This window comes from Schistocerca serialis, chromosome 5 (assembly GCF_023864345.2).
Source record: "Schistocerca serialis cubense isolate TAMUIC-IGC-003099 chromosome 5, iqSchSeri2.2, whole genome shotgun sequence".
In the NCBI taxonomy this organism is placed as follows: domain Eukaryota; kingdom Metazoa; phylum Arthropoda; class Insecta; order Orthoptera; family Acrididae; genus Schistocerca; species Schistocerca serialis.
Genome location: NC_064642.1, coordinates 558,526,322 through 558,552,347, shown reverse-complemented (window position 1 = coordinate 558,552,347; position 26,026 = coordinate 558,526,322). Strand labels below are relative to the sequence as shown.

Below are 26,026 nucleotides of genomic sequence, written 5' to 3'. Positions count from 1 at the left end.
CTCAAAGATTCCTGGCAATTGACCAAATGAGCTCTCCCGCGTAACTTTTGGTACACAACTTGCAAAGTTCACTGTCTCTCTGAAGTGCTCGGTGAGTCGGTGGCTTTTTGGTAGTAGCATTCACAATCAGCACCATTACGGGCGGATTCCTGTAGCTACAACAAGATCGGGTGAAAGTAGTTCCATCGTACTTGAAGTACACTACAAGGAAATTATTTATTTCTGTAGGACTTTCTTATTTTCAATAAAATTTGTGTTCAGACGAAGCACAGCCTAACAGCTGAAAAGGTTTCACTGGAAGATACGATACAACGAACACATTACTGAAGGAAAACAGCAACTGGCATGAGAAGAGTATATACTACAGAAAAAAACCTGCGTATAGATTGCGCTGTTATCTTTTCCCGCTTTAAGTCTCTGTCCAAGATTCTCAGAACTGACTGGTTTTGATAATATCTCTTTAAATTTATCTTGGACTGTGAGGGCAGGATGATACAGATTCGTAGCAAATTAGTTTAGTGAGGTAGTTCTTTGTTGAAACTGTATCTTCAATCCGCAACGCTTATGTAATGAACAGCGTGCAAAACTACTTTGTATCAAAGTATGGTTTTACTCATCTGCAAAACAAGAAAATAGCTTTAATGACAATTGAAAAGTGCAGTTTAAATGTTTACTCATACCACAAACTTGTCACAGCTTCTTGCAAACGAAGAAGCAAGAAGGCAGTCATTTACTGGGTACATCTTGAAATGGAAGAGAAAGGGATGGACTACAAACGACATAAGATTATTAGTACGGTGAACTGGCCCTAGAAGTTAGAAAGCCTTTTTCAGACTGTTTGTACAGTCGGTGATCTCGAATTGTAGTGAAAGAGACATGGATTTGAACTTTACAAAACACATTCAAGTGCCGGAGATGTTGCGTTGGTGATGCCTTGCTAAATACCTTGGATGAGCAGAGTCGCAAATGCAAAAGTGCTCTAGCCAACCGGAGAAAAATGATACTTCTAAGAGTAATGTCTCAAAGAAAGCACTTCTGGACTGAGAAGATAAGCTGGATGGGAATAAACATTCATGATGTCCAAGAAACGTTAGTCGAGGCAATTCATTGAGTTCGATGTAAATCATATTCCTCTGTAATATGTCACATAGGGAGACGGGCATCGTTCATCGGTGGCTTCGAAATCGTGTAAAGAAATGGTGCCACATACTACTGTGCGCCATTGGTAACGTGATAACTTGCTGAGAAATGAACGCTAGCAGCCTTCATGCCTCTGTAGTGCGAAGTAGATGGTGCCAGTAGTAGTCCTGTATCAGCAATGGTGATTTGTAGGTGCCACGTTGAATGAACCACTACCGTTCGTTGTCACCAGAAGAGACGGCGCCATTCGCTGACAGCTGCTGCTAAGCACCAAGACAGCTGCTGAGGAGTAGACATCCAAGCTGCAAGTCGCCACGGTGCCTCTGCGAGACGCGCAGCTGGTGAAGAGAATTTGGCCACCCCAACTGGCGGTGTAGACAATTGGTGAAGAATGGTAGTCGTGCGGTTGGAACAGCGGACCGGACTACTGCGTGGGGAAGGCTGGCTGCTGCTGCTGCGATGGTGGGGGTGGGGGCGGGGGGCTGTCGGGCCCGCTGTTGCAGCTGTCGCCGTCGCTGTCGCCGGGCGTGGACGCCTCCAGCCGGCCGACCTGCGGCTGCTGCTGCTGCTGCTGCTGCGGCTGGTGCTGGTGGTGGTGATGCTGCTGCTGCTGGTGATGGTGCAGCTGCTGCTGTTGCTGCTTCAACTGCGCCAGCCGTTGCTGCTGCAGCTCCAAGTGCTGTTTGCGCCACTTTATGCGTCGATTCTGGAACCACACCTTCACCTGCAACAAACATTGTTTGGGTATTAATCAGAGTGTAACAGCTGTCTTACGTTGGTAGGCATTGGCTATCTAATCAGTAGCATCTGGACATTGACTGTTAAGTGATATGAGAGACGGACCCACCAGTATAAAGGGATACGTGAAATGTATTCGCAGTTGCGAACATGCACAGCCATCATCTGTATAATGGAATGACGACAGTGAACATTTGTGCCTGATCGGGACTCCAATCCGGATTTCCCAGTCATCAGGAGCAGTCGCTTTACCATTAGTCCACTGAAAGATGATTCACGGCCAGACCCAAACTTCCATATTTCGTCAACGGTCTGTCTACAACCTGCACTTGTACATCTATTTATGTATATTCCTGTACAGGGAAAACGTTGTAATTGAAATTCGCTTGCCCGATGTCGGCAGATAATACGACATACCAGAGCCTGTATCGTTCAGAAGTATGATGCATGCATGTCCGATGGAACATTGCATCCTACTTCTGAACGACACAGGCACTGCAATACAGTACTTACCCACCAACACTGGGCAAGCGACTTTCAAATAAAATGTCTCCCCTGTATGGGAATATAAATAATGGATGTACCAGTACAGGTCGTAGACACATACTCGACGACACATGGAAATTTAGTTCTGCCCATGGTTCAAATGGTTCAAATGGCTCTGAGCACTATGGGACTTAACTTCTGAGGTGATCAGTCCTCTAGAACTTAGAACTACTTAACCTAACTAACCTAAGGACATATCACACACCCATGCCCGAGGCAGGATTCGAACCGTAGCGGTCGCGCGGTTCCAGACTGTAGCGCCTAAAACCACTCGGCCACCCCGGCCGGCAGTTCTGCCCATGAAGTGTGCTCGGATAGCCTAACGGCTGGCTGCTAATTTGGAATTCTTAGACATACGGCCCCCCTTGTCATTGCACTGAAGTCACTTCTTTCACAAGCTGCGATATTGTCGCGAATATAACAGTGACCCGTATATAGAACAAACATTTTGTTCACAGATTACCGGTTTCGGTCTGTAATGACCATCTTCAGATCTGTGTTTTATAAAAACAATGTCCTAACGTCACTTCTGTTCCCAGGTGAGACCTATTTCTCATGAATGAAGACCAACACAGTGAATTGGATAAAGGGCCTATCGATCTCTTACTTGTTTCATAAGATTGTTCTTGACTTTTGGACGTTGCTGCAAGATCGTTTTACATTTCTCAAGCACAATTAGAGATACCGTCGACTATGTATCTTTGTGGGTAGTACGTTCCTGGACCTCCCCTGTAGCTGCAATGTCCCGAGTATGAGAAGGTGATTTCAGTGTGAGTGCGTAACACCTGGACTCAGACCAGTTTAAAAAAAAAAATAATGAGTCTAGAGGGTGGTGGCCTATGTTGTTTTCAATGTTTATTATTTTGGTGATGAACCCACACGATGTATGAACATACTATAGCAGGCCGATGTGGCCGAGCGGTTCTAGACGCTTCAGTCCGGAACCAAGCGGCTGCTACCGTCGCAGGTTCGAATTCTGCTTCGGGCATGGATGTGTGTGATGTCCTTAGGTTAGTTACGTTAGGCTATTTGGAGGCCATCTTCAGCCATTCATGGACTTCATATTTCCAAATAACGATGGAATTTTTATGGATGGCAATGGGTGACGTCACTGGGCCACAACTGTTTGCGATTGATTTTAAGCACATTTTGTATAGTTCGAGCGAATGATTTGGCCATCCAGATCGCCCGACATGAATCCAATCGAATTTATGGGACATAATAGAGACGTCGCTTTGTGCACAAAATCCTGCTCTTGCAACACTTTCGCAATTGTGGGTTTTCATCTGGCGTGAACCAGGAACCAGATACCAACCCCTTAATGTCCTTGAAAGGGACCTGTATAGAGGTCATGGTTTGATGGGGTGGGGTAGAATTATGATTGGTGCATGTACACCCCTGCATGTCTTTGACAGATGAACTGTAACAAGTCAGGGGTATCGGGACGTCATTTTGCACCAGTATGTCCGCCTTCCTCCAGATGGATGATAGCGCACGGCCCCACCGAGCTGCCATCGTGGAGGAGTACCTTGAAACAGAAGATATCAGGCGAATGGCGTGGCCTGCCTGTTCTCCAGACTTTAACCCCATCGAGCACGTCTGGGATGCTCTCGGTCGACGTATCGCTGAACGTCTTCAAAGCCCTAGGACACATCAGGAGCTCCGACAGGCACTGGTGCAAGAATGGGAGGCTATACCCCAGCAGCTGCTCCACCACCTGATCCAGAGTATGCCAACACATTGTGCGGCCTGCGTACGTGTGCATGGTGATCATATCCCATATTGATGTCAGAGTACATGCGCAGGAAACAGCGGCGTTTTGTAGCACATGTGTTTAGGGACGGTTTTCTCGACTTATCACCAATACCATGGACTTACAGATCTGTGTCGTGTGTGTTCCCTATGTGCCTATGCTATTAGCGCCAGTTTTGTGTAGTGCCACGTTGTGTGGCAACACATTCTGCAATTATCCTTAATTTAATAGCATGAGTGTAGTTATTTTCTGCCTTTCAAACAGAGAGGCACCAAGGACGAAGAAGAATAAGTGTAGTAAAGTATCTCACCCGTAAGCACTAATTTGAAATTTCGAACGTTGAATGAGACACTATTTAATTGTAGCATAGGTGTTAGGAAGTATAAGTAAACAGCCGATGGAACAAGAAGCCTGAATCAGAGATCTCAAGACAATTTCTGCCACGCGATACAGAAGTCGCTGCGTTAATTCCTCGTAAAGGAAGGCGATCCACGGATATTTGCACAGAGAGGAACACTTGTTCACCACGGAAACAGAACGAAATCACATCGCACATATTTATCATTCGCTGCCATTAATCTTGCCGATCACAGCGACAAATAGAGTCGGCGTATTCATAATTCAGTCTTCCGGCTTGACATATAACCTTTAGTACATTATCGTCATGCACACATAAACGAAACTTCACTTAGGTATCACGTCATGAAACTATTTTAATTACATCTGCCGATGACGCCGCGAGGCCCCTAATAATTAATCTCTTTGTTAGAGCAATGCACGTTTGCTGTGCGGCTGCTCCGTGAACAATGGGACCACAACGACTGGCGCTTCACATTTTAATTAAACGGCCAATCAATATGCGCTGTGCGGCGCCGTTTTAGGCCCTGCGTGGCCGATATGACGCGAGCAGGGGACAATCGCGCAACGGGCTGCGCTCTGTACCGCTTTTGAATGCAGCTGCCGCCTGCTTTTGCAAATATCTGCCTGGGATATCTGTTGCTTAACATCTCACTTTGTTCATCGTTTCTTAGACGAAATGTTTAAGACAAGGCACACTTAAGCAAGCCTATGGAGAGAATCAACCCTTCCAGACCTGAACATTTTCTAATGAACGGAAAATTTTTCACTATTTGGTAATGCTCTTATGTGATTTTTTGAATGATTTAAGATGCAACATTTATATAAAAATATGTACCAACACACGAGGGTTGCGCAAAAAGTAATGCACCGCGTTTATTTCTCAGCTGAAAACAAATGCGAGACGTTACGTACGAATGATCTGAAGACTCTTGGGAGTGAGAGCGCCTAGTTTCCGTCACTTCCGACAGACAGCGTAGCTGCAGGACAGTTTCAAAATGGCGTCTGTGTGTGATGTACGTTAAAAGCAATTTCTCACTACAGAGAAAGAAACAGTGGGAATATTAACAAACGCTTGTGCGAAGTCTACGGAGCATCTGCTGTCGACGGAGGTGAGGTCATCAGAAGGCGGTTCGGCGGAGCTCCACGATTTGCAGCGGCCTGGGAGACCATCCACGTTTGTCACGCCTGACATGTTACAGTGAGCTGATGTCATTCGCGAGGACAGACGCATTACGACTCGGCAGTTGTCGCTGCATCTGTCAGTCAACAAAGGAAGTTCACACACTGAAGCACTGGCTCCGCCACCAGGACAAGAAATGGTACCGACAGGGCATATACGCCCTTGCTTCGCTCTGGAAAAAGGGCATAGAACGAGACTGAGGTTACGAGGAGAAATAGGGTGTGTAGACAAAACACCATTCTTTCGTGTGTGTAATTCTCATTATGGCCCAGCGGTTCTAGGCGCTAAAGTTTGGAACCGCGCGACCGCTACGCTCGCAGATTCGAATCCTGCCTCGGGCATGGATGTGTATGTTGTCCTTAGGTTAGTTAGGTTTAAGTACTTCTAAGTTCTAGGGGACTGATGACCTCAGCCGTTAAGTCCCATAGTGCTCAGAGCCAATTCTCATTATATTCAATAAAGAATGATTGAAGAGAGAAAATGCGGTGCATTGCCTTCTGCGTAACCCTCGTACTTTGTACACTTGGCTTCATTGTAGGGTCTAAAATCACTAATTACCAAATATTCTCTATTGTAATAAATATTAAAATGGTCATTCAATGATTACTGTGCAAAGTAACAATGACAACATTCAATTATACACTGGAATATAGCGAACCAATCGCATCCGTGTATTCTGGTGGTCACGAAGTGCTGCGCACTGCTACATTGACATGCTAATATTTCCAAAGTGATACCCAACAGTTGGCAGTACTTGTGCAAGATGAAAAGGTTGAACAATCACAAATGTGTACCTCAGGTTTCCATTGGAAAAAAATGCTTCTCTTACAGCTGAGACACTGTAAAAGTTTATGTACACAATTATAGCCACAGGATCTGATAGGGTTAAAGTGGAACAATGAGACAAGGTACACGCCAGGCTGAGATTCACCGGAAGAATACTCAGGGAGTGTTTTTCACCCACAAAGAAGGTAGCTTATATAACCCTCGTTCCACCAATGTTTCAATCTTGCTCGTCAGTATGTTATCTGCACCAGACAGGACTGATAGAGAAATACCGAAGACCCGAAAAAGTGGAGCGTGTTTCATTATAGGTTTACTAAGAAAGAGCGAAAGCATCATTGAGATGATCAGCCAACTCAAATGGCATAAGGTTAAAGAGAAGCGTTTTGCATCGCGGTGTGGTTTACTGTTAAAATTCCGGGAGCGTCCGTTCCTAGAAAAATCAATATGTATCTCCCATCTAAGTCTATCTCGCGCTAAGACCATGAAGCTAAAATTAGACAGATTCGAGATCACACGGAGGCTTACCAAAAATCGTTCTTCCATCGGTACATCCGCGACTGGAATACGAAAGAGAGGAAGTTACAATGATAGGCAAATACCCTCCGCCACACACAATAAGGTTGCTTCCGGAGTATAAGCGTAGATGTTAATCTGATGCGAATTGATACTGACGATATGATGTCTGAAACGTGTTATTATTGCAAAATTATAGGAATTCTAGGTTTCTTTTATTTTGTGGACTGGCATTTTATCGTGGTTGCTGCAAAAATACATAAATAAGTAATCATGCAGATAATAAACTGACTGTAAACACTTGTAGCTGATTTTGGTCTTCTGTTATTTAATTGGAAGCTCTTGGCTGGAATCTTATGGACGAGTCTTATTGTGCCCGCTAATTGTTGAACACTGCGGAAGGTCAATGTCGATTTCACATACAAAAGAGTATTTTTCGTTGTTTTTTTTCCCTTGTTTTTGGGGAATACCGAAATATTCACTTGAAACACAGTATTAAATTGTAAGCGATACTTCTGGTGGTCTATAAAAGACCTCCAGTGCAGGGTAATAGTAATAAGGTTCGGTAAACGGAATCACTGAATAATGTATGGTTAAAAATGGTCTGTGTGAACCTTTAATCGTCTGAAGGTGATGATGTATTCTGTTCGTCCATTGTAAAGCGTTACGAAATGAACAACTGAAAGTAAAATTTTCCACACCATTGTTTAAATAATCCACAAGGATGTTGGCATAAAATTTGTACCACAGACGGAAAGGCAAAGAAACTGCACGCTATAGTTCATTTTCTGTGGGTGAAATATAGTTGCTTAAATTCATTCAAAAAAGGAAATATAAATCAAACAAGGAAATGGAAACCGGTGACTCTGAACCGAGACAAGTCGAATTCTGTTTCACATGTCAGAATTGTTATGGTCAGGGTTGCCTTAGATGCAAATGGGATTCTTTTAACTGGTTGCCTCGCAAATGGCACCCAAGTAACTCGCAAATACTTTGTAAATCTTCTGTTGCATCTGGCTATAAAAGCGCGCGGGAAACGGCCCATATTTTAAAAGAAAGAGAAAGGTTTTTATCAGACTAATACAACTTCCGACGAAGATGCTTCGGGCAGCCAGAAGAGTGAGGGATGTGAAGAACCTATGTTTGCAATATGCTATGTTTGCAATACAGTCCTATTTGATACGTTTTGATATTCATCTATTTCCATATCTAGAGAAATTTGTGACTAGAAGCTGCATGTGATGAAGAGATTGATGGGTAATTTCCAGATCCCCTATAATTGCAATTGAGGAGTAACGTCTAAACAGTGGGAATCCTTTTCAAATAATATGCATTTAGCATAAAATGGACTGAGTTAACAAAACGTTTCTTACTTTAAAGATAATGTTTCTGAGTGATAGGCCGACAACTTGTCACGTAGAGTACACCCAGCGATCTCGGTATTGGACGATCGTCCTCTTCAATGATTTGCAGTTATCAGAAGTAGTTGCTACCTCCACGCCCCGTGTCACTGTAAAAGTTTCGACAGAAAATCTCTATGATCCGTCTAATAACCACTTACGTTCTTTCCTGTGTGTTTACGTGTTTCAGCTGTTTCCATATTGCACCTCTGAGATGGATAGAAGGAAGAAGATTCGGGTGTAACGTCCTGTCCACATCGAGGTCGTTAGAGACGGAGCACAAGCTCAGTTAGTTTCAAGGATGAGGAAGAAAATCGGCCGTGCTCTTTCAAAGGAACCATCCTAGTATTTGCCTGGAGCGATTTAGAGAAATCACGGAGGACCTAAGTCAGGTTGGCCGGACGCGGATTTGAACGTCATCCTCCCTTCAGGTGTGCTGATCAATGTGCCACATGGCACATTTCTGAGATGGAAGTTAACTTTATAGTGGAACAAAAACAAACCATTAACCAAAGTACATAAAGACTGTTCGAAAATGGACATCACAGAACATCTAGGAGTCTTCTAGCTTACCTACATCAGCAGTTACGTGATTTTTTTGCTGGTTTTCGATTTGAGAAGGTTGCCTCTCACAATTAATTTTGTATTGTGAACATTTTTTAATAATCAGTTAGTGATTTGGGAGTTGTCAGCTTTACACTACTATGTGATTGACTGTAGCATATAGTTCCAACAATCACAGCCCACATGCACTGACGAGCCACAACATAATGATTATCTGATTAACAGCGTGTTGGAATGCAGGGATTCGAAACTTTCTTGGTGGGTTTCTGGAGGAATGTGACACCAGATGTTTACGCAGAGGTCACGCAGTTCTTGTAAATTACGGGCTGGTGTTTTCTAGAAGCGGCGCTGGCGTCCGATAGCATTCCTTAAATGCTCCACCAAGTCCAGGTCAGGCGCATGGTGACAAGCACGTCAGCGTGAGTTCACCATAGTGGTCTTCAAACCATCTAGCGCGACTCTGGCTTATGACAGCGACAGTTATGCCGCAAGATGCCATCCCCATTGCACAAGACATCAAGCATGGCGGTCTGCAATAACGTTCACGTAGTCTATAGCTGCCACAGTACCTTCGATACTATCACAGGTAAATGCCCTCCCACAGCGTAATATTGCTTCAATGGCCAACACCACTAGCGCGTTGCTTCTCCCAAGTAGCCAATCGTTTTGATGACAACCCATACATACTCGATCATAGACCTGCAGTAAGACAAAAACACAGTCCACAGTCAAATCTCACTGATCCCGAGCCCAAAGCAGTGATGTTCTGTGAACATGGTAACACAAACTGGTTGTCTATTGCGGAGCTCCGTGTTCGGCAATTTTCTCTAAACATTGTACTCCGAAACACTTGTACCTGCACCAGCTGTGCACTGTCATCCGATCTCCTATAGTTGCTACCTATGGTGCTTTGCAGAACAGGCTAGTTTCCGACGTCGACGTATTGCGATGAGGTGTGGACGTCCAACACGTGTCGCCTACTCGTGGTTTCTTCGTCCAGCAGCCATTTTCAACGGCTGTTCACGACAGCTTCGCCGCTTCCGAGATGCTCGTTCCCAGGTGCCGCGCGACAGTAATCTTCCCTTTGTCAAAGATGTTTGTATCGGTGGATTTCGCCATTTTCAGACCGCATCATCGCTATACTGATTCTCCATTCGTCTCTGATCCTCTTGCAAACATTCCCTATCACACCATGGCTCCGCAATACCACCAGGCGGTATTCATTGCCACGGTGCGCAACGATCTTAATGTTTCAGCTCATCAGCTTAGACTGAGGATACCTCCTAATATTGTGTTGCACCTCCTTTTGCCCGGCTTAGTGCAGCAACTGGACGTGGCATGGACTCAACAAGTCCTTCAGAAATATTGAGCTGTGCTGGCTCTATAGCCGTACATAATTGTGAAAGTGTTGAAAGTGTAGGATTTTGTGCACGAACCAACCTCTCAATTATGTCCCATAAATTTTGATGAGATTCATGTCGGGCGACCAGGGTGGCCAAATCATTCGCCCGAATTGTCCAGAATGTTCTTCAAACCAATCGCAAACGATTGTGGCCTGGTGGCATCGCCTATTGTCATCTGTTAACATTCCATCGTTGTTTGGGGACATGAAATCCATGAATGGCTGCAATTGGTCTCCAAATGGCCGAACATAACAATTTCTACGAGTAGTCCATGATCGTTGAGCTGGACCAAAGGACCCAGCCCGTCCCATGTAAACATAGTCCACACCATTATGGAGCCACCACCAGCTTGAAACCTTGTTGGCAACTTATGTCCATGGCTTCGTGTGGTCTGCATGACGTTCTAACTCCGTCATCAGTTCCTACCAACTGAAATGGAGACTCATCTGCGCAAACCACGCTTTTCAGCTCTAGAGTTCAACCGATATCGTCACTAACCCAGGAGAGGCGCTGGGAGCGATATAGTGATATTAGCAAAGGCACTCGCGTAAGTCATCTGCTGCCATAGCCCATTAACGCCATATTTCGCCGCACTGTCCTAATTGATACGTTTGTCATATGTCCCATACAGAGTTCTGCGGTTCTTTGACCACGCAGTGTTGCTTGTCTGTTAGCATTGACAACTTTCGTAAACGCCGCTGCTCTCGGTCGATAATGAAAGCCATCGGCCACTGCGTTATCCATGGGCAGAGGTAATGCCTTAAATTGGCGGAGCGGTTCTAGGTGCTTCAGTCCGGAACCGCGCTGCTGCTACGGTCGCAGGTTCGAATACTGCTTCGGCATGGATGTGTGTGATGTCCTTAGGTTAACCAGGTTTAGGTAGTCCTAAGTCTAGGGGACTGATGACCTCAGATGTTAACTCCCATAGTGCTTAGAGCCATTTGAATACCTGAAATCTGGTACTCTCGCCACTCTTGACACTGTGTATCTCGGAACGGTGTGCGAAATAGAATATACCATGTGTGTATCTTCAACTACCATTCCTCGTACAAAGCACGTGTTAATTACCTTCGTGCGGTCATAATCACATCGCAAACCTTTTCACATGAATCACCTTTGTTCAAATGACAGCTCCACCAATGCACTGCTCAAAATGCTTTGTGTATCCGATGCTGCTGCCATCTGTGTATGTCCCTATCGCTATACCATGAAGTTTGTCACCACAACGTAAGTGCCTTGCGGCACGTCGTCTTAGCAGAGCTTCCTTCACAAAGTAGATTCCATCGTGGGCTGACAGTAATGACGGCGGCTCACCTGTGCCTCAGTGAGCTGGAGCGCGTGCGCCAGGTAGAGGCGCTCGGGCCCCACCATGTACTGCTGGCGCTCGAACTCCGCCTCCAGCCGCTCCAGCTGCTCCGGCGTGAAGATGGTGCGCACGCGCTTGCACTTCCCCGCCGACTGCTTGCGGCCCTCCGAAGAACCGGCGCCGCCCTTCTCGCCTGCAACATACGTTTCGCATATTATTGTTAATCCTTTAAGTGCAACTGGTTAATACACTACTGGCCATTAAAATTGCTACAGCAAGAAGAAATGCAGATGATAAACGGGTATTCATTGGACAAATATATTATACTAGAACTGACATGTGATTACATTTTCACGCAGTTTGGGTGCATAGATCCTGAGAAATCAGTACCCAGAACAACCACCTCTGGCCGTAATAACGGCCTTGATACGCCTGGGCATTGAGTCAAACAGAGCTTGGATGGCGTGTACAGGTACAGCTGCCCATGCAGCTTCAACACGATATCACAGTTCATCAAGAGTAGTGACTGGCGTATTGTGACGAGCCAGTTGCTCGGCCACCATTGACCAGACGTTTTCAGTCGGTGAGAGATCTGGAGAATGTGCTGGCCAGGGCAGCAGTCGAACATTTTCTGTATCCAGAAAGGCCCGTACAGGACCTGCAACATGCGGTCGTGCATTATCCTGCTGATATGTAGGGTTTCGCTGGGATCGAATGAAGGGTAGAGCCACGGGTCGTAACACATCCGAAATGTAACGTCCACTGTTCAAAGTGCCGTCATTGTGAACGAGAGGTGACCGAGACGTGTAACCAATGGCACCCCATACCATCACGCCGGGTGATACGCCAGTATGGCGATGACGAATACACGCTTCCAATGTGCGTTCACCGCGATGTCACCAAACACGGATGCGACCATCATGATACTGTAAACAGAACCTGGATTCATCCTAAAAAATGACGTTTTGCCATTCGTGCACCCAGGTTCGTCGTTGAGTACACCATCGCAGGCGCTCCTGTCTGTGATGCAGCGTCAAGGGTAACCGCAGCCATGGTCTCCGAGCTGATAGTCCATGCTGCTGCAAACGTCGTCGAACTGTTGGTGCAGATGGTTGTTGTCTTGCAAACGTCCCCATCTGTTGACTCAGGTATCGAGACGTGGCTGCACGATCCGTTACAACCATGCGGATAAGATGCCTGTCATCTCGACTGCTAGTGAAAAATGTTCAAATGTGTGTGAAATCTTATGGGATTTAGCTGCTAAGGTCATCAGTCCCTATGCTTACACACTACTTAACCTAAATTATCCTAAGGACAAACACGCACACACATGCCCGAGGGAGGACTCGAACCTGCGCCGGGACCAGCCGCATAGTCCATGATTGCAGCGCCTAAGACCGCTCGTATAATTCCGCGCGGCGACTGCTAGTGATACGAGGCCTTTGGAATCCAGCACGGCGTTCCATATTACAGTCCTGAACCCACCAACTCCGTATTCTGCTAACAGTCATTGGATGTCGACCAACGCGAGTAGCATTGTCGCGATACGATAAACCGCAATCGCGATAGGCTACAATCCGACCTTTATCAAAGTCGGAAACGTGATGGTACGCATTTCTCCTCCTTACACGAGGCATCACAACAACGTTCCACCAGGCAACGCCGGTCAACTGCTGTTTGTGTATGAGAAATCGGTTGGAAACTTTCCTGATGTCAGCACGTTGTAGGTGTCGCCACCGGCGCCAACCTTGTGTGAATGCTCTGAGAAGCTAATCATTTGCATATCACAGCATCTTCTTCCTGTCGGTTAAATTTCGCCTCTGTAGCACGTCATCTTCGTGGTGTAGCAATTTTAATGGCCAGCAGTGTATTAGTTTGGTGCATAAGTTCGTACCGATTTTCATAAGTTTAACAAACACAAAAGGTACCATAACAGAGACTTAAGTCATCAATAATATTTTCTTCTTCACTACTTACAACAATGTTCAAACGCGAGAGTAACTTTTCGATTCCGTGACTAGAAATAACGTGGTTTTGAGGCCAGGAACTCGTCGAGTCATGACCGGAGCACATTTTCATCCGGGAAGGAAATTCCTTGAACATCGTTCGATAGACACAGGCAAAGGAGAAGGGCTGAGGGTGCAAGATGGTGGACTAGCATCATTTCACTCACTCTTCCTGGTTGTTGTTCTTGCACTGCACCTGCAAGACATCTCAGTTGTTAACAACAAATGTCAGCGGTGGTGGTTACACCTCGGGGAAATTATTCGTAGTACGCCACATCGTCGCTATTCCACCAGATTCAAAACAGTACCTTTTGTAGATGCGCGTAGGTCTTTGTACAGGGAGTCGCTGCTTTTTGGGCTCAATCATTCCTTTCTTTTCCTTATCTTATCATAAAGACACCGTTTCTTGTCGCCAGTAATGATACAGGTTAGGAATGGTCGGTGTTGTTCACGAGCGAACTAATGACGGGCAAGCAGAGATGCACGTGTGGTCACCTGCTGATTTTTGTGATTTTGGCTCAGAGAATGCGGTTCTCGTACACCCGACGTTTGAATCTTCCCTACTGCATTCAAATGTCAAACGGTGGTGGAACGATCACAGTTCATCACATTTACCAGTTCTCGAGTACACTGATGTGGATCATTGTGGATTAATGCGTTAAAACGATCTTCATCAAAACCCGAAGATCTTCCTGGACGTGGAGAGTCACTAATGCCAAAACGATCCTCCTTAAAATGAAAAAACAATTTTCTTGCCGTGCTCTGCCCAGTGCCATTATCCTCATATATGGCGAAAATGAACTCAAACAGAGGAATATGTCGTAAATGCTCCGATTTCTCTGCTTGGTACTCCATTTTCCAGTATCCACAGGTCCGCTCGCTATTTCCAAATGACAAAATGACAATATGTAAACTCAAATAGCAACAATGAACTACCAATCAAAAATGATAATTGGTAGAAAAATCCATAGCAACCGGAGTACCAAGATGCAAAACAAAAACACTTCGAACTTATGCACCAATCTAATATATAGACCACTGGTCTTAAATGCTACAGACATCAGTTGTATTGATGTTAATATACTCACAGTAGTTTCTCTATGAACTAGGAATACCATTTTTACTTTTCCAAGTTGGCAGACTTAAAACATCTGCGAACAATTGAGTAATGATATAAATTTTACCGAGGCATTTGAGTCACTGTTCTTTAGACCTGGTTCTGTGTTCACCCATCATATATATATATATATATATATATATATATATATATATATATATGTATCATAAAGCGTGAAATCAACATGGGAGTCGTTTGTAAGCATATTTACAGCTAGTTTTCTTCCGCGCCTTACATGTAAGCAAATAGATTGCCGTGAATTCAGTTCCTGGTTACATTCAATTTTACTGATTATATGCTGTGAAATGTTCCTTCTTAAAGAAGAATAAACATTGTAGACCATATTGTTTAACAAATTTTCTCGAGAATATTGACACCCGAGATAGTATAAATTATTCCCGCTGACAATGCACGAGTAGGATGTTTCGTGAGAATATGCAACATGACGAAAGCAGTTTCTCTGCTTGGCACTCCATTTTCCAGTATCCACAGGTCCGCTCGCTTTTGAATGTAACAGGTTGAATGTAATAGGCGTGTTATTAACTCACTTTTGGCTTATTCTTAAAGTTAGACTATCATATTGATATTCCTGAATATTTCTTTTAGATTTATAAGAATGATGTCATGGAGGTGGCGTAGTTCCATTGCGGAGAGGTTCTGGGTGATCGTGTAAGGAACAGCTGGGAAGAAGTTATAAATGAGCATGCAGAAGACTGAGAATTTGGACTCCGATGCAAACTATGTAGCTACTATATCTACATTTAGAAATACTACTATAAAAACTGATGGTATTCTGGATAACGTAGTGTCAAGCGGACAATTGGGTGAAATTTTGTAGTACATATGGAGCAGGAAGGGTAGACTGTTTGCCTTTGGTTGAAGAAGCATTTCACAAAAGTCGTGCAACTGACTCTTCATACTAAAGTGTTTGCGAATGTGGATTTATACCCATCGTCTAAAGTTGGCTGTGAACCCCATTCGTTTGGGAAATGTTTTCCTCCTGTAGGCATATGTTTACTAACAGAAGTTGACATTCCGTGCAGATTTTTTCAAACTTTTTCAGAACGGATTGTGTGCTCCTTATTTATTGGTATGAATATTTATGACTCCGTCACTCATGGTGGGCTTAGAAATACATAATAACTTGAGCAGATTTAATGATTGCCGTTCCCAAAGGGGACATGCTGACGTGTTTTTCATTGTTACGCAGGATAATACATTTCGTTACATATAGAGTTAACCAAAATCAGGATGATTCATATATGTTCTGTATTGCTGCAGTATTAGTAGTAGTAGTAGTAGTAGTAGTAGTCGTCGTCGTTGTTGTTGTTGTTGTTGTATTAATCCTAAGACCGCTTTGCGAAGCTCTTCTCGCTAGTCTATTCTGAACAAGCGCAACTACTGTAACCTACATCCACTTGAAAGGGATAACTGTATTTAGAATTGGTCTCCATATACGAGGGTCATTCTAAAAGTAAAGAGCTTTTTGATATGACGATCCGAGCACTTCTCCTCTTATCCCGGAACGCGAAAGGAACGAAGGAACGCTCGTTCATTGTTTATTTGTGCGATTTTAAAATGTGTGACAAAACTATTGATCTCGCCAGATGTGAGGTTCGTAGTGTAATTCATTTTCTGGATTTAAAAAAAGGCACGCCCTGTCGAAATTTACAGACATATTTATTTATTTATCGTATGGCCGGCCGGTGTGGCCGAGCGGTTCTAGGCGCTTCGGTCTGGAACCGCGCGACCGCTACGGTGGCAGGTTCGAATCCTGCCTCGGGCATGGATGTGTGTGATGTCCTTAGGTTGGTTAGGTTTAAGTAGTTCTAAGTTCTAGGGGACTGATGACCTCAGATGTTAAGTCTCATAGTTCCCAGAGCCATTTGAACCATTTTTTTATCGTATGATGATACAGAGCTTGGATCAAATACATAATTTTCAAAGTATACAGTGTAAGAAATGACAAGCAAAATACATGTAAAGAATCAAATGTTCAAAGTATTATGCTAAATTATCTACACATGACACAAGTTCTTAGATTTCTAAGTCCAATCTGTTGATCCAGTTGATCCCTTCTGGTGATGCATGGTGGATGTCATTTATTGCTCCTCCAGAGGCTCGTTTCGGGCATTCACCAACAATGTGATTTATTGTTTGCAGGGCAGCTCCACAGTCACAATCTGGAGATGTTGCCCGGCCCCATTTGTGCTTTAGATATCCGGAGCTCCCTTGTCCTGTTCGGATGCGGTTGATGGTTCTCCACTGGCGTCTGGGGAGTGTGAAACCTGGAACTCGCGTGGAAGGCTTTTCAACCAGATGACCGTTGAACACTGACGATTCTTCCCACTGACTTCTCCATACTTCGTTGATGTTAAAGTCGGAGGTTTCAAGATGCCGTGCAGTTCGCCAAGGTGGTTTTCTTGACTTCAGACGTTGATGTTCTGCAATTAATATATCGCTGTATACGGGTAGCTGGGGGTTCTTCTGAATGTTTCTCCAGGTCTTCAGGACAGCGTCTGATCTTCGTAGAGCTGGAGGTTGGATGTTACTTAAAACTGGTAGCCATGTAGTTTGAATGCTACGTATGCAGCCTGTGATAAATCGCATTGTCTGGCTGACAAATGAAAAACGATCATACAATGTAACCTTTTACGGCTGGTACTGACATCACTTAAAACTTCCGGGCTATTAGGCAGTGGTCGATGTATAAAAACGCTTATGAAAACGCAATTGAGTGAAGCTTAGAGCATCACGTTTAATGACGGATGAATGAATAATCATTATGAAGAACGCTCAGGCCGATTTTTAATTGTGACTAACTCAAAACATGGACTGAGGAAAAAATCAACAAGATAGACGTTTATCTAGTCATGGAGTGAGCTTGTGCTTTCCTGTAATTTGACGAGCAGTCCTTTACCAAATCGTTGGTAATTTGAACTATAGAAAATTGTTTGCCTAGTGAGCTCCTTAACTTTTGACAAATGAATACCTAAAACAAAGAAGAGCAACTGCATCGACTTTCCCACTCGGTAAGACAAGGACAGCGAAGAGGTTGTGAACCACACTTCAACCTGGGTTTCGCATAAAAGTCCAAAAACAAAGCGTCATTCAATGAAATGGCGTCGGGCCAGAAAGAGTGCATCTTGGAGAGAGAAAGGTCGCGGTATTGAGTCCAGGTTGGACGATGGAAATTTTCAGTCTGCCGTTAATCTAGCCTTGAATTCTACGTGATGTGAAGTGTCGTCAGGAAAGATATGTGATTCGGATTCCACGTTAAACCGTAGAATGTTTAGGGACACGGACGTCGCTGGAGTGTTGGCCAATTGAAAGACACACTCCACCACTGAGCACACTAAATTATTATTTTATGGTAGATACAGTGCGGGGGCGTTGCCCTGGATGTTTAATGTCTGCAACAGAAAGTGATTGGCCCGGTGCCTAGCAGAATTTTTAATTAATTTCCTCAAGTAAATTTTCGCAAACTTTACATTTTCCCTGTATGAAAAGATGATTAGCTGCTCCATCTGTTGGTATATTTTCCGATAAGTATCTCATTGTGTCTTTGGAGAATTTGTCTTCTATTGTTTCAGCTCAGTTTCCACCTTTTCAAGTAGGGCCGTGTTTGAGAACGCCTCGAACTATCAGAGCAGTTTATGCCACAGTTCGGGAAATGTCGGGATCTGTTCGATCTTTTGATAGGTCAATGATCTAGTGACTTCTGCTGGTACCATATCCATGACCTGTCTGAGCGTTTGTATGCCACTATGGATTTTAATAATAAAAGTGACTGTGAAACAAGGACTAAAATATCTTGTAGGTATATGTCATATGTAAGAACAGCAACTAACCAATTAATAAAGATTTCACAATCATGTTTCTGTCAAATTCTAGAGTTTTCGCTCGTCCTGCGATCTAACGACGTCTGATGGTACAGTCTCCAAGACGAGTATTGATGCTGTAATTTATCCTCGCTATAGGAATTACAGTCGGTTTACCACGATATATTTCGTTTGTTGGACATTTAATATGTCGTTAACTCTCTTAATTGTTTCATTTGAATGTTGAAAGTTGAAGTAAATTGGCCAAGAACTTTTCGAAATTTTTGGTAACAACCTTTCCCCTTTACATATTACACATGTAGGTGTTTCAAGGCAATTACGAAATCTTACGTAGACATTTATCTTCCTTTTCCCTTGAAGCCAAAGTGTGTAAAATTTCATGAAGATCGGAATAAAACTGTAGATTTGTGTGAATTAAAAACTGTATCCTTTGAGTCTTGTTTTAATTTTATTGATGTCCATTTTAGACCTTATTTCCATGATGTTATCCATTTCAACCAACTTACCTTCTAAGTCCTTTGCTGTCTGTCAGACTTACGACACCATTGACAAAGGTCCTCTCTGAACTTTAATTTCATTTCCAAATTTTTCCTTATTTCCTTCACTGATACTCAGTTTACAGGTGAAACAACATATGGAATACATTTCAACCCTGGATCATTATTCAATTATTGCTTCCCTTTTCACTCCTCCAACTCTTTGAATTCTAGTCCGGTTCCTCTACGAGTTGTACGTAACTAATCACAGCGTGTGTTTTGTCAAGCGCTTTCTCACACATGATTAACACTCTCTGTACCAGGCCTATTTTATGCACCCGTCCCTAGAAACCGGGCAATTTTACCAATATTAAAAAAATTACTGCATCAAATCTACTGTTTGGATTGTGGCAAATTTGGTACCATCTTGAAGCTGCACATTTCTACTTTAATTCTGAGTGAAAGAAACTACTTTACAATGCACAGCTTTAAGGTACAGTTATAGAAATCACTTAGATGTTTTAAGAATTTAGAAAAAGTCATACGAATAAGGGAATACAATTGTGATTTATTTTTAACCAAAATTGTGGCACTACATTACATGTTTCTGATAGTATACAGTATTACATATAAATTTCACACAGAATCATATTGTTTTTTAGTGTGGAAAATTTTAAAGCAAGGTTCCAGGCAGAGTGCAACGCCACACTGTTCACATTCGTATCGTGTCTCTTTGCGAGAAGCCTTGCCACTCTGTTTCTTGCTCCTGGAACTGCACACGTGACACACACGAGCAGCATACTTCTTAGTAGTTGCAGGTATGTGCTGCAAAAAATGTCTCTTTGTTAGCCGACCTACAGTTCCTTCATTTCTTGGAATGAATTCAAGTGTGTCGTCTTCAACAAGCTGAACTGCAAGCACTGTTATAAAGTCTGTTATTGTAATTTTCTTCCTGTGCACTGCATTGTACAGCCAAAATGCATTTGATACTCCCATAAGCAGCAAATGGAAATATAATTTTCGCCACCATTTCACAGTTCTGTGCTGGAACGGATTGTACTGCAGGCGTTGGTCTCCAATATCCACTCCAATTTTATTGAGGTTGTAATCAAGTACCTGAAGTGGTTTCAATACTACAGACCCATTTCTCTTAGTATGCGTACCAAATGTTGCTTGATGCCTTGTAGACAATGTATACACATCTCTCTTATCTTTCCACTTCATTGCCAATACATTATCTTTACGCCGAAAAGACATTTCGCCCTTTTTCAGCTTAGCAGATACTAAATCTTTAGGCAATCCTTTCCTGGATTTGTTCACAGTACCAACAGCTCCAGTGCCTTTCTCTGCCAGTTGCTGAAATAGCTCTGGACTGGAATAAAATCGATCTAAATATACAGTGTGGCCTTTGTTCAGCAAGCTGCTGTCAGACAACAATCGCAAAATAACCGCAGACGAAGAATTGTCAACAATATGCTTACCAGCATAAACTTCAAAATTTACAACATAGCCACTACTGGCTTCAGCAACAGCATATACTTTCAGTCCATACTTATGAGGCTTATTTTGCATGTAAACACGGAAACTCACACGACCTCGAAATGGGCAAATTCCTTCATCAATTGTCACTTTTTCTGAGGGACGATATGCCTGGATACATCGCTCCTTCAAATTATTATAATATGGCAAAACTTTGTAAAGTGGATGAAATCCATCTTCGCCTGGTTTTTTCTGATTTGAATTGTCAACAAGATGCAAGCATGACAGTATCTGAGTGAAACGCAAACGGCTCATGACATGGGGACAAAAGTTACAACTAAGAACAGGATTAGTGCTCCAATGGTCCGCAATTTTTGGCTTTTTCGAAACACACATGTGGAAAATAATACCCAAGAAACGCCTCATCTCACTTATAGTCACTGGCTTCCACGAACTCAAAACTGAATGGGGCTTCAGATTATTTCCTCTTCTTTTCTTCTGTATTGTCTGTGATGCATACAAATTTGTCTGTCTCTTGAGTTCATTTACGTCACTGTCAGTAAGGAACACTTTACTGCAATCCAGTACAGAACTCGACTCATCAATATCCACTAGTATCTGCCTGGGTGTCGTGTTGACAGGCAGAGGTCGGTAGGTGTCAACTGCAGTCCACTCACTGTCTTTCGGATACGGCACAGCTGCTGGATTTGAAGCAACACCTTCAACATCATTCTCGTCTTCATCTGAAGACAAACTGTCATCAATCTCGTCTTCTAAAAAGAATATCACATTATGTGTAACTACATACATCGTTTACACATGTTCAACAGATATGTGCGTACTGCACAATTACGTGGAAAATTCGGAAATACGTACCTTCAAACACACCATTGCATTCAGAATCGTCTGAATCACTCTCTACATTATCCAGAGTGTCGCTATGATTGATCAAATCCGCAATTTCTGCGTCTGATAAACCGCGCCGAAACATGATGACAAACAACTGAATGATATACAGACTGAGAACGCAAAGATAAGTTTTAACATGAATTACAGCGCTGCCGTGACATCTATGGACGCATTTTGTTAATAAACATCTGAAAAACGTATAGCGCTGGCCAAACCCGTAGAAATAACGTTGCAGTGTTTTGAATGAAATTAAATGTAGCGGCCCGTAAATTTTACGGGCTTGGTGATTTTCGCGCGATCCCAGGCCCGTAAATTTTACGGGCTTGGCGCTTAGAGTGTTAAATTTTCAGACCTACAAGCATTGGGCCTAAATGAAGTCTAATAATGTTATTTGGTGTATAACTTAACATATTAACACAAACACTATATTTTTTAACTGACGTTAGAATGATCGGAAGAAAAATGTATAAGAAACACCAATATCAGCGCGAGAATTGTAAATGTGAGTCGGTTTCGTTGTCTTTGTTACATGGACAAGCTACACTGGTACCTACATAAAGCTTATATCCGTTCCCTTACGACTTATAAAACTGTACCAGTATATATGAATTTTATAACACGCCGTGTAATTAATGACAACATCTACACTTATCTTGTAAAGTCATCAGATGACCAAAACGAATTACAAAATGATTTAGATACGATATCTGTATGGTGCGAAAAGTGGCAGTTAACCTGAAAAAAGAAAAGTATGAAGTTGTTCATATGAGTACTAAAAGAAATCCGCTAAATTTCCATTACGTAGTTAAGTCACACAAACCTGAAGGCTGTAAATTCGTCTAAATACTTAGGGATCACAATTACAAATAACCTAAATTGGAACAATCAGATAGATAGTGTTGTGGGTAGAGCAAACCAAAGACTGCGATTCATTGGCAGAACACTTAAAAAGTGCAACAGGTCTACCAAAGAGACTGCTTACACCACACTTGTCCGCCATATTCTGGAGTACTGCAGTGCGGTGTGAGATCCGCATTAGGTGCGACTGACGGATGACATTGAAAAAAATTCAAAGAAGGCAGCTCGTTTGTATTAACGCGAAAAAAAGGAGATAGTGCCACAGACATGGTACGTGAATTGGAGTGGTAACCATTAAAACAAACGCGTTTTTCGTTGCGACAGGATCTTCTCATGAAATTTCAATCACCAGTTTTCTCCTCCGATTGCAAAAACATTCTGTTGGCACCCACCTAGATAGAGAGAAACGATCATTACGATAAAATAAGAGGAATCGGGGTTCGCACAGAAAAATTTAAGTGCTCCTTTTTCCTGCGCGCCGTTCGAGAATGGAACGGTAGAGAGACAGCTTGAAGGTGGCTCATTGAACCCTCCGTCAGGCACTTTATTGTGGATAGCAGAGTAATCACGTAGATGAAGACTCATTAACGTCACTAAAATTCCTTGCAATAACATGTGAATATTAAATGTAATTATATAGTATCGTAAATTGACAAACCAAATACAGGCTTCTGTTTATTAACAGAACGCTGATGAAAGTACTGTTTGTTACAAAAAGCTGTGTATCACCTCTGTTTGAATACTTTGCTAGTGTGTACTCCACATAACGGTGTGCTTAAAGGAGACATGGAGCATATACAGTACAGGATATCGCGAAAGGCCAAAATTCGTTGGTCTAGAGGCATAGTGACCCAGAATCATCGATATTTTTAACTTTTGATGGACGTCTGTTTTCTCTGAAAAACTACACTACTTTAAGAACTGATATTCTCAGATTTATCACCTCAAACAATCTTCAACGAAAATCCAAACAATGAGTGTACTGTTATTCGCCACAGTCACGGTGTCTATAATCTAGGGAACTATCGCTTACCTTTCCGATTTTTCTGCTCATCGCCTGGCCTTAAAATAATATATAACTATGTCTATATTCATCGGAATATCAAGGGAAGTTTCTCTCGTTTTTACAAGACCATAGAAGGGAATAGAAAGACAGATCGTCAATCTTGTCTGCCACCTACCAGTGGCTTCATCTGTTAATGTCACAACTGTTCCTGAGCACTTTGTTTCAGTATTGTGGCAAGAAGATGAATTATCTGGCTTTGCCGTTAACATCGTTCACGAGAGAGTTTGATCACCGGCCTCTGTGTAATGCAATTTGCTATTAAAGTGTTACGCATAATTTGCCGCCATCAAAAACTTAGTCACTGCAGCGCCTATGACCGGTTAGTCGTTCCCGACGAAAGGCAGGCCCTGGACTCAACGCTGCCTAACTTCGCAGAGTTTAGTGCGCCATATTATTTTACTTGTTGGTCTAGAGACTAAAACATGTTCGTTGCCTGTTCTGCAGTCCACATTTCGTCGTATGTTCTTGCCAATGCCTTAACACCGCGCCCGAGTAATTTAAGGCAGCACTGTCGATATAGGAACCAACGAAAATATATTGAAATAGAAGATTCTATTTTCATCTGAACCTGAGAGATATTTGACAAGTATCACAGAGAGAAGCATCGAGAGGTGGTGTAGACACGTGAGATTGACCGTTGAGGAATTCATGTCAAAACGTTGATACGTAAGATTTATTATCGATAGTGATGAACCTTAAAATGTCTTATCGACCAAATTATCTGCTAGTAATTACTAATAATAAGAAACAGTATTATCTATTTCGTATTTGTGTTTTGTGCAGTAGCGTTAAGAAATTAATTTAAGTACTATTTATGAGCTGTAAAAATACTGTAAATGTAAATAATAATCGTATTCCGGAGCAGAAAGCAAGGTAATTACTGACGGGTATTGTTGTTGAGGTAGCAGAAATGTAGGAAGACGCCGTATATACCTGGCGATTTAAAGAAAATGATAAGAGGTTGTATACAAGTGACTGATGAATAACTAATGTTCCAAAACAAAAGTGACGATGTTAAGTGTTAATTGCGATACGGTGATGGCAATTAATGACGGGACGAATAATGAACTTTTGTAATAATGTGCATCAAAACAACTTCCGTGTGCTAATTGACTTTAATGTCTATTAGACCGAACTGCTTAAGAATAAACTTTACGTATCCTATGCAGATATGGAAGTTTTAAATGCGTCCAAGCCCTCAGGAGGTTGTATGTTAACCAGTGCTGCAAGTACAGGAGTCCATGCCATAAACTATAAGAAAGAACGCAAAGCTGGATGAAGACGTAGCAGTTTTTTTCATTATGATAATTTTTCTCAAATACTTCATTATTCATGATTTCTTTGCTTACCGTTAACGGATGATACGAATTAACGTTTGTAACCTCTCTCATTATGGAGTCGACAACATTCAGAAAAACAATCACTCTGGAAGAACAACTTTCTTTGACTCTCATAACACCTTTTAATATTTCAATTTGCAGTGTCTAAATGCATTACGCTACAATAATAGTATATCACCTTTTACGCGGTAGGCATTTGTTTACAGCTGAAAAGTCCACAATTTCTCCACAGTGTTTGTAATATGAAAAATCACGTATTTTTACCACTCTGCAAGTGTTAGTTATTGAAACAATCAAGTATTATCGCAATACTCGATTCCTTCCATAAACTGCCATTAGCATTATCATAGGCAAGACACATACAAAGCCAACGCTCACCACAGTTGTACAAGTTTACGTACATACTAACCCCAAAGATGAAGAAATTGAGGGAATGTGTGATGAGATAAAATAAATTATTCATATAGTTAAAGGAGACAATAATTTAGCTGTGATGGTGGCTAGAATTCGGTAGTAGAAAGCCGCGCGGGATTAGCCGAGCGGTCAGGGGCGCTGCAGTCATGGACTGTGCGGTTGACCCGGCGGAGGTTCGAGTCCTCCCTTGGGCATGGGTGTGTGTGTTTGTCCTTAGGATCATTTAGGTTAAGTAGTGTGTAAGCTTAGGGACTGATGACCTTAGCAGTTAAGTCCCATAAGATTTCACACACATTTGAACATTTTTGGTAGTAGAAGAAGGAAGACAGGGGGAAATAGTAGGAGAACTTGGACTCGGGGGAATGAATGAAAGGGGAAACCATCTGGTAGAATTCTGGACAGAGCAAATTTTAATTATTACGAACACTTGGTTTAAGAATCACGCAAGAAGACTGCGTGCATGGAATACACCTGTAGAGACTGGAAGGTTTCAGATGCATAATATAGTGGTAAGACACAGTTTTCGAAACCAGGTTTTAAACAGTAAGACGTTTCCAAAGGCAAATGTGGACTGACCACAATTTACTAAAAAAATTTCACAAGAGTAGGAAATTAAGGAGATAGGACGCTGATAAGTTAAAAGATCGAGAGGCTGTCAAGCATCTTAAGGGAAGCATTGGGCAACTACTGACTGAAACAGGGGAAAGGAATCCACAATAAGACGAAAGGATAGTCTTAAGGAATGAAATAGTGAAGGCGGCACTGGTTCAAAATGGGAAAAAGGTACAGTAGAAACTCTTGGATAATACCGAAAAAAAACTGAATTTAAT

General features: G+C 42.6%; 1 protein-coding gene across 1 annotated transcript in view; it reads right to left on the bottom strand.

Annotated features, from left to right (window-relative positions):
- Positions 1-609: 609 nt before the first annotated feature.
- LOC126482077 (homeobox protein EMX2-like) overlaps positions 610-26,026 on the bottom strand; it is a 164,110-nt gene continuing 138,693 nt past the window's right edge. The window contains exons 5-7 of the mRNA XM_050106053.1: positions 11,698-11,882; positions 1,642-1,864; positions 610-617 (exon numbers count right to left, since the gene is read on the bottom strand). Coding sequence (XP_049962010.1) covers positions 610-617; positions 1,642-1,864; positions 11,698-11,882 — 416 coding nt within the window. The remainder of the gene's footprint in view (positions 618-1,641; positions 1,865-11,697; positions 11,883-26,026) is intronic.